Source organism: Tupaia chinensis, unplaced genomic scaffold, assembly GCF_000334495.1.
Source record: "Tupaia chinensis unplaced genomic scaffold, TupChi_1.0 Scaffold144016_1, whole genome shotgun sequence".
Classification (NCBI taxonomy): domain Eukaryota; kingdom Metazoa; phylum Chordata; class Mammalia; order Scandentia; family Tupaiidae; genus Tupaia; species Tupaia belangeri.
The window spans coordinates 1004553-1024387 of record NW_006203868.1 but is presented as its reverse complement, the minus strand read 5'-3'; the positions used below and the strand labels follow the sequence as shown (position 1 = coordinate 1024387).

Below are 19835 nucleotides of genomic sequence, written 5' to 3'. Positions count from 1 at the left end.
GGCACGTGCCTTCACCAGAGAGACAGAAAGTGAGAAATCTCCCCTCAGTGGGGGATAGCCACGCTGCAGTCCCTTCTCCATTTTCCTCTCGGGATCTTGGGCACGCATGCACACGCACCCGGTGTGAGTTTAAGTCACCGGGTCCAGGACTCAAACAGTCGACTACCTGGGAGTCCAGCAACATAGCCATTATGCTAACTGCTGGTCCCAGTTTTCTTATTTTATAATAGGTAGATAATATAGGGTTATTATGAGGATTAAATTTGATAGTACATACAAAGTTTCTAATAATTTTTGACATAAAGCTAGCCCTCAATAAATTTTCTCATATAATGATCTCTCAACATTAATTCATTTTGAAGGTCCCAGTATTTATTTAATATTCTAGGCCATTCTGTAGGAATTTACAAAACTACTTAGGAAATTACTCTTTTGACAGTATCCTCTTCCCGTGGTTTCTTAGACTGTTAAAACGGTACTAATTTTAAAATAGTTTTATGCTTTGAGAAGGCAGAGGAGTAGAAGGTTAGGTAGAAGGGAGTGCCAAGTAAAGGATGGCATCAGGTGGGCTGCTTCCTGCTGCATGCAGACCTGCCCCCGACGGCCCCAACAGTAAAGGCATTTGCTGCCTCACGTCAGAACTCTTGAGATGGAGCAATGCTGGGCTCAGCTTGGCCAGGGCTCTGGCTCTTTGCTTTTCTCTTGTCTCTGCTCTTCTTTAAATGCTGCCTTCTCCTTCGGCTGCTCCTGCTTGGTCCTAGATAGCACAACATTTCCAGATTTCTCTAGCCCCTCTCCCCTGCAGAAAGGTCCAGAAACAAAAGAGGCATCTCCTGTGATGTCTCTTAAAGAGAGCAAAGACATTTTTCTCCAAAGTCGTGTGGCCAACTTTCCCCTCTGGTCTCATTGGCTGGAATGATCACTTGCCATCCCTAAAGTGATTGGCGATGACCAGCTGGGGCCCATACGACCCTGGGAGCCATTCCTAAAGCATTAAGATGCACAGAACAGGATAAATGACTTAAAAAAGTGGAGTTCTCTTAGGAAAAAGATGTGGGAAAGAATACCTGTTAGATAGGCCCCCATGAGGATTTTAGGATTTGCTGTCCTTTCAGATTTTGGTAAGGGCTAAATGACTCAGTTTAGGAGAATGTCAATCTGCAGTCAGTCTCTGTAGGCTGAGATGTATAAAAGAGGTAGAAGAAAGGTTAAAAAAAAAAAGTAGTTATAGATGTGAAATTCTGGGATTCCTATATCCTGGAATTCTCATACCCTGGACTCTGTATCGTCATGTCAAGGAACTATGAACCGTGGGATAAACATGATGCATCTTTATAGAAAGTTAATTTTACATAAAGGGGTTGGCACAGGAGGTGCCTTGGTTTTATGTTGGAATGAATACTGGTAAGTTTTAGAAGTAGAGTGTAAAACTCATATTTTTTTTGAGATTTTTTTTTTTCTTTTGCTATAAGGCACTTGTGCTCGCCAGACAGACAAAGACAGAGAGACAGAAAGTGAGAAATCACCCCCAAGGGGGATGACCATGCTGCAGTCCCTTCCCCTCATTCTCCTCTCGGGATCTTGGCGGACACGCACATGCGCCCCGCATGTGTTTAAGCCACCAGGTCTGGGACTTGAACCATGGTTGACTACGTGGGAGTCCAGTGACATAGCCATTACGCCAACTGCTCGTCCCAAGATTCATATATTTTTAAGGGAAAAAAAGAGACTTTAAAGAAACATAAGATGTTTATTGAAGACTGTTTTAGCCACACCTTCTGGACTTCTTTATAAAATATTTACTTCCCTCTGCTGTAAGAGATACTTTGCTGGGAAAGTTTACATCATCCTTATATGATGGAAAGAGTTGAAAATGAGTTTCAATTTCAGCTCCTTGACTTCCTGGCTGTGTGACTTTGACAAATTTACTTAACCACACTGAACCTTTCTTCACCTATAAAGTACCCTTTATTTTTAATCAAGATCCTCATGGCCCTTGTGGGCCCGTTCAGGCCAGCTCAAGAAAAGGGAAATTGTTGTGAGGGCTTGGTGGGGTTCCAAGATTAAGAACAGCTGCAGTACATTCAGGCCTTCTTGGGGCTGGAAGACTTAGCCGGCTCTTCTGTCTTTCAGAAGCTCTGTGTCAAGGCATTGTACCTTTTCCTAGCTGCTAATTTTTCCTTTCCTTCCTCTCTGGATCCGTACTTCAACTTGTAGCCTAAAATGTCCCAGCCCTGTCTTTCATGGCATCTTCCTGCAGTGTCTTCTTGCAGATTTCTGAGACTAGCCCAGCACGTCTTTTCCAGCCAGGCTGCATCTGACACAGGCTGCAGTCTAGTGAGTTGTCTAGTGTAGTGGTATGCACCAGAAATGCGGGAGTGTGCATTTCTGTGCTCTGATCATCTGGCCTAGGAGCAGGATGGCAAGTACAGATCATAGCTTAAAGGTGCACCAGCTGAGCTCTTAGTCACAAAACGTACATTTCAAAACAGATATTCAGGCATCAAATACTGTATTTCTGTTATATTTCAGGCGTAGGTAAGTAAAATTAATTGCTAAATTATTGTCTTTTACAGTGAAGAAATTGCCTTTTACAATGGGAATAAAAGAGAAAAGCAGACAATCCACTCTGTTTTCCGGAAACTGGTAAGATAGCATACTGTGGCTTGTGCTTACGGAAAGATTTTTTTCAGCCTGTGCCAAAATATGTATAATCTTATGTATATAAACATGTCTTAAAGATATGTAAATAGTCATAAAGAATGTTATACTATATTTTTAATAAAACATATTAAAAACTATCACCAGTATGTTAAACTACCTGATTATAAAAATGAATAGATTTATTTGTTTATTTATTTATTTATTTTCTGGAGAGGATTTTTTGCTATATTGTGTATGCTTGCCAGAAAGACAGAGAGAGATAGAGAGACAGAAAGCAAGAAGTCACCCCCCAGGGGGGATGGCCACGGCTGCAATCCCTTCTCCTTTGTTCTCCTCTCAGGATCTTGGGCACACGTGCACACGCACCTGGCCTGAGTTTAAGCCACTGGATCTGGGACTTGAACTGTGGTCGACTACATGGGAGTCCAGTGACATAGCCATTACGCCAACTGCTGGTCCCAAAATGGACAGATTTATTAAAATAATCTTTAGGAATCTTATTTAGTGATAAATGTGATTCTCACAGGAATTTGTCTTGTAGCGTTTATGAAAATGCAGTAAAGTGTATCATGAAGAGAAGGGATCAGCAATTTTTTTAAAGTCAAGGGTAGGATAGGATGCATATATTTGAGGCTTTTTAGAATACACAGTCTCCATTGCAACTGTTCAACTCTAACTCAAGTAGCTGTATACCATATTAAATCAATGGGAATGGCTACATTGTAATGTAACTTTGTTTATAAAAACACATGGCAGGCTGTTTTTGCCTATGAGCCATAGTTTGCTGACTTTTGATTTAGAATGAAAGCATTATTTCTTGTGAAAGCTGTATTTGAGTGTTCATTCACTTGGCAAATTTGAATTCAAGCAGTTTTATTCATTATTTATTCAGAAGAGATGAATGCTATGTAGGGTGGTGAAAATGAAGGATAAAATCCGGCCCTTCAGGAGCTTGCATTTTAGTGGATGTTTGTGAAACTGTATGTACACATGTACACACGCACACATATATATGAAATACATATATACGTTTATAAATTTATGCACGCATACTTAGATTATTTAGAAAAGATAGGGTATCATAAACAGAAAGTGGATTCTACACCTTCCCGATTTTTAACATGACTGAACTTTGAGAGTGCTCACTAAGGAAAAGCATTTGAGGTAATTTTTCAGAGGATTGCTGTGCACCAGTTTGCCCTTCACCTGGCTAATTTGAATTTTGAGCAATGCCTGACACATGGTGTTGAATAAATGTTCCAAATTGCTCTAGTTGCAGAAGACACTAAGAACAAGCTACCCTGTATTTAGAAAACCCATATTTTAGTGGAGGACATAGTAAATAGGTAAACAACTGGGTGTTGTATATAATTTCAGGTGATAATAAATTTTGTGACCCAAAATGAAGCCGGATAAAGGGAGAGAGTCTTATGGAGAGAGTCTTATGGAGGCTGTTGCATAGTTATTTTTAACTATAATGATTTAAGAAGGTCTTTCTTGAGGAGGTGATAATTAATCAGAAACCCACACGAAGTAAGTGAATTAGTCACAAAATGTAAATATATCTAGGAAGATGTTGCTGGCAGAGGGAACAGTAAGAACAAAGCCTTTAGACAAAGAGTATTGTTTGAGAAATCAGTATTTCTGAAGCTTAGTGAGAAGGAGTAAAGTAAAAGCAGATTAGTTCGAAAGTAGAGCCAGAAAATGCAGGACCTTGAATAATCTGCTAGACAATTTGTGAACATTATACTTCAGAATCAAAAGCATGTTTAGACTTGTAATTTTAAGACAATTTGTGCTCAGGTTAAAGCTGCAGACTGGGACCGTGTGGCATTGATTTACATTCGCACTGGGCTTGTTTTCGGTACAATTCTTAGAGAAAGCACAGTCAATCTGGACAGCTAGTGTTTCATCCAAATTAACTCTTCCTTCTTTCCTTTTTGCTTTGGTGGTAGGTCTATTTTGGGATATATATATCCGCCAGTATTGTGAATAGCATTGTGCTACTAGGGCGCTGGAAAATTATCTCATATTTTTCTATGTTTCTGTATGCAAAAATGCGTCATGACTTTTCAGATGACCTAATATTACAAGAAATATTTTTTTTGGTACCTGCTCTGTGATGGCATTGTGCTCAGTGAAATGTAATGTGAAATACAATCAGAAATCATGGGAAAATATTTGTCGAAGAAATGAATTCTACAATTTGTTTTATCCTCATGGTAGATTAAATTTTTTATACATAAAATTATTTTTTTTTGCTTTTGTTTTCTGGTAGGTGGAGCATCTACATAATTTCATTTTGTTTCGGTTCTCTATGGGCTTCATTGATAGCATAATTGCCAAATGTAAGTATGTTTTAAAAGAGATGGTGTGGGCGAGCCCTGCACCCTGTAGTTAATCAAGGGAACTGGATCCCACATGGCCAACCATGGCTCAAATCCTGGCCTCCGAGGCTTGAAAAACATACTGTGTGTACATGCCCCAACTTCCAACAGGATGGAGAAGGGATTGAGGCATGATCAGACTCTATTGGTGGTTATTTTCTTCCTTTCCCTCTCTCTGTCTCTGGCAGTTAGAGAGAAAGAGAGAGAGATGGTATAGTGAGGTTTTGGGAAAAGTAAAATACTGTTAACATTTTAAATCTTAACTTTTATTTCAGACCTTGCCACTGTAGTTGGTTACCTCGTTGTCAGTCGTCCTTTCCTAGATTTGTCTCACCCTCGACATCTTAAGAGTACACATTCAGAACTTCTGGAGGTAATGATAATAATAAAGTGAAAATTTTAAAATAAAAATAAAAAAGGCCTAGTTTTAATCTTAGAAATGTAAGTGAAAACTAATATTTATTTCTGTTTAAGGATTACTACCAAAGTGGAAGAATGCTTTTGCGAATGTCTCAAGCTCTGGGTCGAATAGTTTTGGCTGGGCGTGAGATGACTAGATTGGCCGGGTAAGAATAATAATAATGAACAGTTGCAGAGAATAATTAGTTTTTCAATGTTGTCCTTAATGATTGTGCCCATTTGAGGTTGCGATAAAGGGGCAACTTCTCCTGCTCTGGGAAGCTGCTTTGGATAGTAAGTTAAGGAAGAGTTTTTCTGACTGTGTGTATTCCGTGTTTCCTGGAGACAGCTCTTTGCGCCTTCCACTAGATTAGTGGTTCTCAAGCTGCTGCTCCATGGATGCTGGTGTTTGATGAGTTGAGAAAAATTGAGTCATGACTGTCTTTTCCTAATTCACAGAAATTAAGTTAATGAACAGAACTTTCTCATTTGAACATTTTTGTTCTCCACCATACTTTTTTTCCTTAGATCTTTGATACTGGTAACCTAGCAAACCTGATAAACAGAAGAGGTGAAGCTGACGTCAGTAGAAAAAAATGAAAAGTTAACAGCCTGTGTAGGTGCAGTTGTAATATCATTGTCTAGTGGGAAAACTGTTCATAGACCATAGAATGGAATGAAATATTTCGGTATTTTAAGCTCTAATGTAATGGGTATGATGTAGGGTAAACAACATCACAAATTTCAAGTTACCCAAAGAAATTTGGTGACCCATTTTTGTATTTCTTCCTCTTTATTCCTTTTTTTCCTCTGTATCACTACTTTGAGAATGCAAACTTCCTGCTTACTGGTTAATACATTTTCCTATGCCTTTACTATTCATAGCATCATGGAATATTTTATTCCTTTAAGAGTTTTCTATCCTCTTTTTTTTTTGCCCTAGGGCACATACACTTGGGTGGGGGGACACAGAGACAGTGAGTTGAAAGGAAAGTGAGAAATCACCCCCCAGGAGAGATGGCCATGCTGCAGTCCCTTCTTCATTCTCCTCACGGGCTCTTAGGCACACATGCTCACATGCCCAGTGTGTTTCAAGCCACTGAGTCCAGGACTTGAACCACAGTTGGCCATGTGGGAGTCCAGTGATGTAACTACTATGCCAGCTGCTGGCCCTAGTTTCTGTCTTTTTTCAAAAACCATTTCATCAAGGCATGATGGGCATACAAAAACCTGTACATATATAAGGTATACAATTTGATAAATGTGGAGATAAATGATCATAGTCCCAAAACTGTCGCCATCAAGACCATAAACATTGATCACCTCCCAAAGTTACCTTTAGAAGGTTTCTGTTTGTTAGTCACAGAAATCCTACTTGGCCTCTTTTTAACCATCATATCATTCACACACACCCCCCCACCAGCCTCTTGTCAGTAGTTATCTCTCTCTGTTGCCACAGTGATATCCATCTACCGTTAATATCAAGAACTCTTCATCTTCTCCCTTCTTCTGCATAAGAAAGGAGGTCTCTTTCAAATGCTTCTCAGTTTGCAGGGAGGCAGAATGCAAAGAGAAAGGCCAGCCTCAGACCTGGCTTTATAGTTCACTTCAGCGGGAACTTAGGACCCATGCTTCCTGGGTGCAAGGAAGGCACAGCAGGCGTCCTGTTGTCATGTACACTAGAAATGACCTTAACATCCTTTATAGCAAGCCGCTGTCTCAACCTGCCTATTAATGAAGTATCTGTTAAGGTGAGGATTCTGTGAAACGTCTGCCCTTATCTCCTTGTTCCTGCCCTCCTAAAGAATCATAGTAAGACTTGTGTTGGGCTGTTGGAAAAGTCATGACATATTTTTTTCTGTTTTTCTCTGCAAAAATGCGATGATTTTTTCCAGCAACTCACTATAGTACTTTATGTTGATGAGGCTTCTTTTAGGTTATTTCATTTAAATTATAATTTCAGAAACTTCACTTAATGTTTGTATAAAATAAAAGATGTACTAATAGTCTGGAAGTTTTGATTATGGTTTCCTTTTTTTAAAAAAAATTAGCTTTACTGCTCGGATCACAGAATTAATGCAAGTACTAAAGGACTTAAATCATGGCAAATATGAGCGCACAATGGTCTCCCAGCAGGAAAGGGGTAAGTGTGAAGGTAACAATTAGAGGTCACAGTTTTAAGTTTCCGCTGACATAATATGAAGCGTTAATACTTACTTTCCATTTAAGGTATTGAAGGAGTACAAGTCATGCCTTTGATACCTGGTGCTGGAGAAATCATCAATGCGGATAACATTATCAAGTACGTACAGAGAAAGCGTCCCTAGTACCTAAACATCTGTTAGATTTCATGCTAGCCTTTCTCGTTCCACTTAAGTTGCTTAGTGTTTAATTTAAATTATCCTCTTTTTTAAAACAGCTTTGAGATATCATTGACATAAAAATTAATATTTAAGGTATACCACTGGATGTTTTTGATGCATGCATACATTGCGAAATGATCACCATATTCCAGCTGACTCATTTATCGTCACATCTACACAGTCGCCATTTGTGTGTGTGTATGAGTGTATGTGGTGATGATTTGAGATGTATGTTAACAGATTTCAAGAATACAATACAGTACTTTAATTGTCTCCGTGCTGAACATTAGATCTCTGTTCATCTTGTGTAACCCAAAACTCTGTACCCTTTGGCTGACATCACTCCTTTTGTAGCCCCTGACAATCACCATCCTATTTTCTGCTTCTATCAGTTTGCCTATTTTAGATTCCATATAACAAGTAAGCTCATACAGAATTTCTGTGTGTCTTGCTTATTTCACTCAATGTAACATCCTCCAGCTCCATTCATATGGTCAAAAACGGCAGGATTTCCCTCTTTTTTATGGTCAAATCATCATTGTGTAAATACTAGAGGGTCTTAAAAAAGTTCATGGAAACTATATATTATGAAAATATCATGCATGGATTTCTAACCTTTTTGCACCATAATAAACTTGTTCCTTAATTCTATTTTTCCACCAACTTTTTAAAGTTCCCTCATACGTACTATATTTTCTTTATCCTTTTATCAGTTTAAGAGCAACTGGGTAGTTTACATATCTTGGCTATTGTGAATAATACTGTAATGAACATGGTGGAAGTATATACAGACTCTATTTTCTTTGGCTATATATACTTAGAAGTGGGATTGGTGGATCATACAGTACTATGTTTAGTATTTTGAGGAATCTCTCGATTGTTTTCCATATGGCTGTACTGTAGCGTGCAGGGGTTCCCTTTCTCCAAATCCTGCCCACAGTGATCTTTTTCTCTCTTGATAAGAGCCATCCTAACAGGCTTGAAAGGATTCTCATGGTGCTTCTGATTTGCAGTTTCGTGACGACTAGAGATATTGAGCACCTTTTTCATGTGCCCTTTGGCCATTGGAGTCTCCTTTAAGAAGTATCTATTTAGGTCCTTTGCCCATTTTTTGATTGAGTTACTGTATCTTTCATACTGAGTTGTGTGAGTTCTTTATATATTTTAAAATTGCCCTCTTTTTATTCATTTCTTTTGTAGGTTTGATCATGTTCCTTTAGCAACGCCAAATGGAGATGTCTTAATCCGAGACCTTAATTTTGAAGTAAGTTTTAGAATGATCATATAAAAGCTTAAGTTATCTTCAGAATGTGAACTTGAAAGTTGTTGTCTGAATACTTAATTTTAGGGCTTGACCTGGACTTTGGATCTGCAGAATTGCTTTATAAATTGTCTTTGGGCTGCCACCGTGGCCCAGTGTTGAAGGTAGCGGATCCCACAGGACCAACCACCTGGTTTGAGTCCTGGACCCAGTGGCCTGAGAAACATGCCAGATTTGTGTGTGTGTGTGTGTGTGTGTGTGTGCGCCCAAAATTTTGAAAGGACGGAGAGTGAGAGAGAAGGGATTGCTCCATAGGGGGTTACTTTCTACTCTCCTTCCTTCTCTGACTTTCTCTGATAAGAACACACACACCCTCTACTCCCCTGCCCCCATAATAAGTCTTTGAAACACTTAGATGTCTGTTTTACTTAATTAATGGGTAGGATTTCAAAATTTTAAATATTAATATCAAAAAAACTTTTTGCAAATGAAAGTTCATGTCAAAAAAGCCATAGAAGATATAGTTAATTGAATTATCCAGTATAGAATGAATATTTAAATATATAAATGTAATTTTAATCTCTTTAAATTTAAAACAAATCGGTTGATATTGATTTGACTGTGGAAGAGGATTTATATCTATAAAAACAAAATATAGGCTTTCTTATTACTGACAAAAGCAGTGGAGCAACACAACAACACTGCAGATAGCTAGGGTTTTTTTCTTTTTTTTTGAGGAGTTTTTGTTATAGGGCACGTGTGCTCACTTGAGACAGAGACAAAGAGACAGAAAGTGAGAAATCACCCCCGGGGAGGGGGTGGCTGTGTTGCAATCCCCTCTCTATTCCCCTCTTGGGAACTTGGGTTTGTACACACAGGTGCCTGGCATGAGTTTTTTTTTTGGAGAGGTTTTTGCTATAGGGTGCATGCACTCACCAGACAGACAGAGACAGAGAGACAGAAAACGAGAAATCACCTCCCAGGGGGATGGCCACGCTGCAATCACATCTCCTCCGGTCTCCTCTTGGGATCTTGGGCACGCACGCACATGCACCCGGTGTGAGTTTTAAGCCACCGGGTCCAGGACGCAAACTGCGGTCGACTACGTGGGAGTCCAGCGACATAATCATTATGCTAACTCCTGGTCCCCCTGGCATGAGTTTTAAGCCACCGGGGGTGGGGTCGGGGACTGGGACCCAAACTGCATTCGACTGCATGGGAGTCCAGCAACATAATGATTATGCCATCTGCTGGCCCTAGATTTTATTGTTAATACCCTAAAAATAATGTGTATAAATTTTTAATAGGGAAAAATTATCACTGGCTTACTATGGCTGGTGTCATAATTGGAAGTTTTTGTCCAACACTTTCAAAAGCCATGTAGTAAAGAAAGTTAATGCTGGGGCCAGCAGGTGACGTGGTGGTTAAGAACCGGGCTGGTGCTCGCTTCGGCAGCACATATACTAAAATTGGAACGATACAGAGAAGATTAGCATGGCCCCTGCGCAAGGATGACACGCAAATTCGTGAAGCGTTCCATAAAAAAAAAAAAAAAAAGAACCGGGCTGGACTCGCACATGGCTGACTATGGTTCGGGGACTGGCCCTGGCGGCTTGTTTCTCACTTTCTCTCTTTTTCTGGTCAAATTTAAATATATGCATACATACATACATACATACATACATACATAAAGCTAAAAAAAATAATTCTTTAAAAAAAAAGTTAAGACTGAGCATAAAACATTTGCACATAAGAGAGTACCTGAGGATTTCAGTGAAACTAGTTAGTATTTATACATATTACGAGCTTGGTTTTGGGGTTTCCTAGAATATAGCAACAAGTACTGTGGCGGGGTATTGTTGGAAGCAAGAATAGGAATATTGATACCAGTGTAAACCACGAAGAGCACTAGGGGCAGAAATGTGGCTGAGATTATTCAGATAAAGCACCCTTGCAGGGATCCGCTTACCAGTGCTCTGAGCCATAGGCATTCCTAAGGACACACCATTATATTATTACAGTTATTACATGCAACAACAGCCTTGCAGTATCATGAATATGAAACATATTCAACTTAATACAATAAAGAAATATGTAGCTGTTTTTGGGAGAAATCCATCAAAATGGTTCTTTAAAATAATTTCTCAGAAAAAGAGTTCATCTGGAACAGTTATTTAGAATAACTCATTCTCTAACAGTGATATGTGTAAATTATGGCATTTTATTATAGATGAATTATGTGTTAGGATGATAATTCTCAACCTTTTTAAAAATAGGCTTTTTTTTTCTTTTTAAAATTTTAAAAAATTGAGATAAAAATATCTGTAACATTAACTTTGCCATTTTAAACATTTTTTCTTTTTTTTAAATAATTATTTTATTTTATTTTATTTGACCAGAGGGGGACAGTGTGTGTGTGTGTGTGTGTGTGTGTGTGTGTGTGTGTATGTGTGAGAGAGAGAGAGAGAGAGAGAGAGAGAGAGAGAAGAGAAGAGAGAAGAGAAAAGTGAGAAAGCAAGCCATCAGGTCTGGGACTTGAACCACGGTCAGCCAGGTGGGAGTCCAATGCCTTCAACCACCACAGCACCTGCCAGCCCCCTTTTTAACCATTTTTAAGTATACAATTCAGTGGTATTACGTACATTTATAATGTTTTGCAACCATTTTCATTATTCATTTTCAGAACATTTCCACCATTCCAAACAGAAACTCTGTATCTATTCAATAATTCCCCTTCCTGCCTCCTCCCCTGCCCTTGGTAAATTCTGTTTTACTTTTTGATTTTATTAATTTGGCTGCTCTAGACAACTCAAATAAGTAGACACACCTTTGTTCTTTTGTGTGTGGCTTACTCACTCAGCATAGTGCATTCATGGCTCATCTACATTGTAAGCATATATCACAATCACTTCTTTTTGAGGCCGAATACTGTTCTTTTGTATGTATATCCACATCTTGTTTACTCATTCATCTGCTTGGGTTGCGTCCACCTTTTGGCTATTGTGAATAATGCTGCTGGTACCATTCCATTACAGAAGACCCAGGCTTTTAGAGGTTGACCATACATACCTTGTGTGATGTGCCTGCCACCCCTGCCATCCCCTCTTACCTCTGAACCTGTGTCCTGCTGCTCTTCCCTCTTGTTCATTCGCCTCCAGCCAAATAGGCCTTCTTTCTGTTTTATGAACAGGGCAGATCCATTCCTCCTTCGTGCCCTCACATCAGCTTTTTGTGGGTGATGATAGGGCTGGAACAGTCTTCCCCCAGATAAACTTTCAACCTAACGCCTTCTTTCAAAGTTTTGTCCAGTTGTCATTTTCAATGAGGTCTGCATCAACCACTTTAAAATTGTAACTCCCCCACCTATTCCCACATGTGCTTACCCTGATCTGGCTTTTCTTTGCAGCGCTTATTTCCTAGCATACCACTTACGTATTTGTTATTCATATTCTTTATTGCTAGTCTCTTGCTAAAATGGAAGCTATTAGATTGCTGGTAAAGTCATGACACATTTTCGACTTTGAAAATTATGACTGTCCCAACAACCTAGTAGTAGGAAGTGTAGAATTTTTCCGTTGGTCTCTTTTATTTACTAATGTCACCCTATCACCTAGGACAGAGCCTGCCACAGAGCATTCTATAAATTCATTGAATTAAATAATAGAAACCTAAGGCTTGCCAGTTAAAAAAATTGCCAGAGGCAAGTTATAGGACTAGGGTACCTCATATCTCTGATGTCTTCTTTCCTGTTTTGCTAATGGTGTTTAATATCGTAACCTAAAATTATAACCCAGACTTTCTTACTAATCTTTTTTTATTTTTTTTGGAGGTTTTCGCTATAGGGCGCGTGTGCTTACCAGACAGACAGAGAGAGACAGAGAGACAGAAAGCGAGAAATCACCCCCCCCCCCAGGGGGGATGGCCATGCCGCAATCCCTTCTCCTCCGTTCTTCTCTCGGGATCTTGGGCAGGCATGCACACGTGCCCGGTGTGAGTTTTAAGCCACCAGGTCCAGGATACGAACTGCAGTCGATTACATGGGAGTCCAGCGACATAGCCATTATACTAACTGCTGGTCCCAACTTTCTTACTAACTTACAGAGCTGATTATAAGACTGGAAGCTTAGAACATAACAGCTCTGTACATCTCCTTACTTAACTTTAGGTTATAGCAGAATACTTTAGTGACACTTGTAAATATTTATAGTGCAAATATACTTTGATCCAACACTTTTAAATTTCTAAGAATCTGATCTACAGAAACATTTCTTACTGATGCATAAATTTACTTGCTGACTCAGGTTCACTGCAGTATTATCTAAAAGAGCAAAACAGAATACAGACAACCTAAATATTTAACCAAAGGGAAGGGTTTAAATAAATTATGGTGCACTGTGGGATATGCTGCAAGCATTAAAGGAATGAATAGCATTGAATATACAGACCTAGAAGAATCTCTTTGATATACTGTTAAATAATAAAAGGAAGATTGAAGAGAGTCTCTGTGGTACCATTCCATTTTTTAAAAATGACTATGTATACACACATACTTACTATTTTCCAGAATTTCACCAAATTTCTAAGCATTAGCTCTCTTTATCTTGACGGCAGTTAAATTGATGAGATCATCAGTAATGTTGTTTAGGGGCAGGTAGTGGCACGGCAGTAACGCAGCCCATGGGGAAGGCCCTGGGTTTGCATCCCGAGGTCTCCCCTGATCACACTGGGCACGTGTGTGTGCCCTTGATCTGGGCTGGCCAAGACTGTGTGTGGGTCACACCATGCAGATCCTGTTGGGACTGCCTGTTTCTGTCTGTATCTCTCATGGAAGAAACAAAAAACAGAATTTTTAAATGAAAATAAAAAGTAACAGTAGAAGTTGAAAGGAAAGGAAAGGTCATCTTACCTTACCCGTCTACTTCTCTACCTCATAATCCCACTTACAGACAAAACTTAAAACTAGTGAAGAGTTATTTAACTCTTAGGAAATGTTCATTGAGTATATATATTCACTCAATTAATTCATAGACTCATTTTCTTTCAGGTTCGATCTGGGGCCAATGTTCTCATTTGTGGTCCAAATGGTTGTGGAAAGAGTTCACTTTTCCGTGTTCTTGGGGAAGTAAGTACAAATCGACCTCAGAGTTTGGAGCCTTCATTTGTCATCCCATCTACCACAGGGTGATTTTACAACTGCTCTTCCTCTCTTTCCTTCTGCTTATAGTTATGGCCTCTTTTTGGAGGACGTCTAACTATATATATATATATAATTTTAAAATTTTTCATTTCTAATGGCTTTTGCTCTGCTACTGTTAGAGACCTTACATGACCCTTGGAACACTTCGAGACCAAGTGATATATCCAGATGGAAGAGAAGATCAGAAAAAGAAAGGGATATCTGACCTGGTAAGAGAATATTTATATCCTAGATCTACTGAACATGGCCCATTTCAAATTCTTCATCTTGATCAGTGAGATATTTCACGTGACAGGTAGTTTATCCACACTTGCAGAGCTTTCCGAAGCCATTAATTACAGCTTTTCAAGTTGAGGGGAGATGATAAGCACTTTGCTTAAATACGACTCTTCAAGTTTTTTTTTGGCTTTGTTTGAAAAAGTCAGGCTCTTGTTTTGTCACATCCTCCTGCCTCAGTTCCCCCAAGTCATTAGGATTACAGGCTCAGCCCTCTGTGCCTGGCCTTGAGGTTGGGTGGGGAATTGAAGCTGGACCTCCCATGTGGTCCCACCCTGCAGGGCACAGCATCTCAGCAGCACGTCCACCGCAGCTGGCCCGGCTCTCACTAGGTTTAGTTTAGCCTCACTGCACACCACTGTTGGTGTCCTCTGTACCTGCTCCATCGTGCTGTTCTCTCAGAGCTGTGAGACATATTTCGTCAGAGTTAGTAGGAACTGAAAGGTTCTTTTCTGAAGTATGTGGTATTGGCAATGGTATGACAGTGATTCTAGTTTAAAAAATACAGCAAGATAGAAAATGCTGATTTAAATTAAGACCGATTTCATCTGTAATCATCTTCCTTAAAGGTGCTGAAGGAATACTTAGACAATGTCCAGTTGGGTCATATCCTTGAACGAGAAGGAGGCTGGGATAGTGTTCAGGATTGGATGGATGTACTCAGTGGTGGAGAAAAACAAAGAATGGCGGTAAGTGTACTCTGAAGACATTGCATAAAAACATAGCTGGCTGCACTAAGTCAGTATTAGAATCCAGCATTTTGAGTAATCAAGACACAAAGTTTTATTTTTATCTTTTTATTTAGCAGTTGTTACGGTATGGATTCATTTAAAAGTGTATAAAAATTTACATGCAAATTTGGAATTCTGAAAAATTCATAAGTATACTGCCAGTATTTGTGAAAGGAAAAGCTGTAGTTCTAATTATATACTATTAAATCAGTTTTTCTAAAAGTCATTGGGGGAGGTCTTTGCAGCCTTTCAGTCCTGAGAGATACGGCGCTGCTATTTGAGGGAGGAGACCTTTTTCCATATGTGTTTCCTGTACACAGCTCATTTGTCTCACTCAAGCTTTTTTCCCTGAAATAGCTGAAGGTATTAGAGGTGATAAACTGTAATTTCATTATCATTTTATTCTTGATTCTGTTCTTGCCCTTTCCCTCTGCTATCATATGTGGAGGGAAAGGGTAAGTGTGTGATTTCAGGCACAGTGTCTACTTCTTTTGCATTTAAAATTTGTTCTAATATAAAGAAGCATTACAAGGAACTATTCTTATTTTTATAATAACTAAACTTATACCCCAAACCAAAAAAATATACAAACATTACACTAAGAATGATTCAGAGGGCGGGGGGGCAGCAGTTGACATAATGAGTAAGGCACTGGACCCCCCATGTGGACAACTGCGGTTCTAGTCCCAGTCCTGGAAACTTGAAAATCATACTGGGTGCGTGTGCATTTGTATCGAAAATCCCAGGAAGGGAGGAGAAGGGGCTGCAGTATGACCACCCTCCCGGGCGGGGGGGTAATTTCTCTCGTTCCCTCCCATCGTTTTTCTTGTCTTTTCCTACCCCCTCGTTCTTCTTGGCTTTCCCTAGCAAGCGCCTGATGACAGAAACCTTAAAAAAAAAAAGATACTGTGGGTTCCCTGTTAGGAGGGTGAGCTTTTAAAGAGTCACTTTCTAACTATGCATACCATAGTTTGAATAGATCCAGAGGGTTATTGTTATCCCATGGGATCTTGCTGTTTTGCAGTTCTGTTGCCTCGGCCCCCTGAGTCCTGGGAACTATAGGCACACACCATTGTGCCTGGCTTTTAGGGTGGGCCAGGAATCAGACTTGAGCCTCCCATGTGGTCTCAGGCAGAACAGATGGGTTTTGTCAGAATTTCTTACTCATTGTCTTCATGTTGCAGTCTTTCTGTTGCATGGTTTTGCCCTTTCACCACAAAAAATTATACCTGCACTATATGAATTTAGTATCAAACTAATATTATGATTTGTCTGGCTAGTGTTATGAGATTAATCTAGTGTGAATATTGAATTGTAAACAAAATAGCTATTAGCCATATTTAAAATGAAAATTGGGCAAAGACCAGCAGATGCCTTAATTGTTATGTTGCTGGACCCTCACATAGTTGACCACAGTTCGAGTCTTGGACCCGGGGCTTAAAACTCAGGCTAGGCCCGTGTGCGTGTGTACCCAAAATCCCAAGAAGAGAATGGAGGAGAAGGATTGTGGCATGGCTATCCCCTCTGGAGGATGATTTCTTGCTTTCTGTCTCTCTAGTGAGTGCACGTGCCCTGTAGCAAAAATCTCTCTCTAAAAAAATTGAAAAGTGGAAATTGGGCTGAAGGAGTGACAACTTGAAATGACTGGGCATTTCCAGAGACAGTTCAGAAGCTGACTATAGAAATAACTGCAAGTCAAGACAACAAATTAAAATTTCTGTTCTGTGACTTCAAAGAAAATGGAAGGATATGGTTTACAAATAGACATGATAGAAACCCAGGGAAAGAATCTTAAATGTGCTTAACTAAGAAATTCTGTGTGTGTAGTATGAAGGTACGGATGGGGTAGTTTTTATTTGAAGGTAAGAAATTCGAAGGCATTGGGGATGAGAGGATATCTTGAAAAAGGAGGAGAGGGGCAGGAGGAATTCTGTCAAATCTGATCAGCTGTAGTATTAGGTCACTGGGAAAGTCATGATGAGTTTTTCTATTTTTCTATTAAAAAAAAGTGTCATAATTTCCCTGTGACCCAGTAGTTGGGGGAATGAGGGAAGCTCATCCATGACACAGCTGCACATGTGACTGGAGCATGACCAAGCCGTTGACAGGGTGTGTGCTGTGTAGGCCAGTATTGGGGTAATTCAGCGTTAAGCCTGAGAAAGCCTCTTACTGTTTCCGAGGGGGAGACAGAGAAGGCTGTGCAGCAAATACTGCCATTGTTAAGGGTATATGTGTGTTCATTTTACTATTCTTTCAGCTTTTTGGTAGAATTGAACATTGTTGAAATAACACATTGAGGAAAAAGAGACATAATTTTTAGGAAGAACAGACTTGAAAGGCCTAGCCACTCAAAGCAGTGACTCCAGAAGAGTGAAAGTTGGTGTAAAACAAATAAACCAAAGGGACACTTGGGTAAAGAGGGTCAGGATTTGAATATGGGGCATGAAAGGGAGTAGGATAATACTGTTGAATAAAAGTATTATCTTTACAAAACAGCATAGAGGGAAATAAGATTATTAATCTTTAACTTAAAAATTAAAGAACTTTGGGACCAGCAGTTGGTGTAATGGCTATGTCACTGGACTCCCAAGTAGTCGACTGCGGTTCAAGTCCCGGACCCAGTGGCTTAAACTCACACCGGGTGTTTGTGTGTGCGTGCCCAAGATCCTGAGAGAAGAATGGAGCAGAAGGGATTGCGGTGTGGCCATTACCCCCCCCCCCAGGGGAGGGGTGATTTCTCACTTTCTGTCTCGCTGTCTGTCTCTTTCTGATGAGCACACGTGTCCTATAGCAAAAATCTCTCTCTCAAAAAAAAAAAAGTTAACTTTAAGACATGTTTTTCACAGAGTTCTGTTTTAACTGATAATCTGCTCTATGCAGGACACTGAAAAGAGCCTGCCCTTATAATGCACCTAGGAGTTTTGCATATTCTTAGCCAACTCTAATGCCAGGCAGCTTTTGTTACAGTGCATTGGGGGTACAGAGGAGAAGGCTGTTTGCAAGTGGCAGAGCCTATTTACTCCGCCCAGCAGCCTGTAAAGTGAGGTACAGGTAGGGAAGAGAGGTGGAGAGCCTTAGCAGCTTCCTCATGCCGTCAGCTGCTGGGTGGCCGGACTGAGGTTCAGGCGCAGTTGTCAGCTCTGGCCGCTTGCTCTCTTTTTATGAAGCCACAGTCTTCAGTTATGACACCCCCCCTCCCCAGGCCCTTATCTGATTCTCATTACTTCCTGAGGGCTTCAGCATTTTAATGCCATAGTCAGATTAAGTTTCTACCCTCATAATACCTTACAATGGGGATTAAATTTTAACATGAGTTTTGGGGACATTCAAACCATGCTAAGGCCCAAGACACCTTGTCTCTAGCAGTCAAGAAGAGCAATTGAATATTGAGGTTAGAACATGAATAAGAATAAGATTATGTAGGGCCTTGTAGGCCATGATAAGGGATTTGAATTTTATTTTAAATGAAAAGGCAAGTTTTTTTTTTTTTAAGTCATTATTATTAATTTATTTCTTCTATGACAAACTGAGAGACAGGCACCCCAGCAGGGTACCCATGCCATGACCCACTCACATCACAGACACAATGTGTGGGCCCCCAGTGTGCTCAGTGAGTCCCAGGCTGCAAATTAAGGTCCTTTTCCTTCCGTTGTGTTACCACTGCGCCACTGCCTGACCCCTGTTGAAGGGTTTAAAGCAAAAGAGTACAGTTCTTTGATTTGCATTTCTTGTAGGTTCTCTCTGGTTACATAGAGAATGGATTAGAGAGAAGCAGGAGAGAAAGTAGGAAGTTGTTTTAGTCATCTAGCAGGAAGCAAGTATGTGTGGGCTCAGGGCATGCCCGTGATGAAGATGGAAAAAGAGATCAGACGCCAGACTAAGAGCCTACACCTGAATGGATTAAAAATGGGCCTGGAGGGGAGAAGAAGGGAGAGGATCAAGGATTCCTGGCTTTATAGCTTGAGTGACTATTTGATAGTCCCATTTTCTGACATGTTTATGTCTAGGAGAGGAAGGAATTTTAGAATTGCTAGAAAATGTATTTGTGTTTTGAACTTGTTTAGAGTCCGTCTTTTCTTTTTTCTTTTCTTTTCTTTTCTTTTCTTTTCTTTTCTTTTCCTTTCCTTTCCTTTCCTTTCCTTTCCTTTCCTTTCCTTTCCTTTCCTTTCCTTTCCTTTCCTTTCCTCTCCTCTCCTCTCCTCTCCTCTCCTCTCCTCTCCTTTTCACCAGAGAGGGACAGAATGAGAGAGAGAAGAAAAATGAGAAAGCTCTGGGACTCAAACCTCAGTCGACCTTGTAAGAGTCCAGCACCATGCCACCTTTGGGTCTGTGTTTTAAACTTTTTAAAGCCTGAGAGTCCTTGGCCCAGCCTGCTGGCACGGTCAATACCATACTAAACTGTGATGCTGGAAGCCATGGCCAACCAGGGATCCTGAGCCAAGTGGACATGAAACACCATGGGCACGCACAGATGTCCGAGATAGCAACAAGCTGGAGCACTGGAAAGGAGATGACAGTGTGATGAGACCTCGTCAAGATCTCTCTCTCTCTCTCTCT

The 19835-nt window shown here is 40.1% G+C and overlaps 1 protein-coding gene and 1 non-coding gene across 2 annotated transcripts in view; both read left to right on the top strand.

Annotated features, from left to right (window-relative positions):
• Nucleotides 1–14329, top strand: part of ABCD3 (ATP binding cassette subfamily D member 3) — a gene marked incomplete at its 3' end in the record, with an annotated part of 74264 nt that extends 59935 nt beyond the window's left edge. Inside the window, 9 exon segments of the mRNA XM_014583061.2 lie at nt 2577–2646; nt 4943–5012; nt 5327–5424; nt 5526–5617; nt 7502–7593; nt 7680–7752; nt 9014–9077; nt 14119–14196; nt 14299–14329. Coding sequence (XP_014438547.2) covers nt 2577–2646; nt 4943–5012; nt 5327–5424; nt 5526–5617; nt 7502–7593; nt 7680–7752; nt 9014–9077; nt 14119–14196; nt 14299–14329 — 668 coding nt within the window.
• LOC114005570 (U6 spliceosomal RNA) lies at nt 10514–10620 on the top strand. Its single transcript, XR_003547410.1, has one exon. It is a non-coding gene; the product is annotated as a U6 spliceosomal RNA (small nuclear RNA).
• Nucleotides 14330–19835: the final 5506 nt, after the last annotated feature.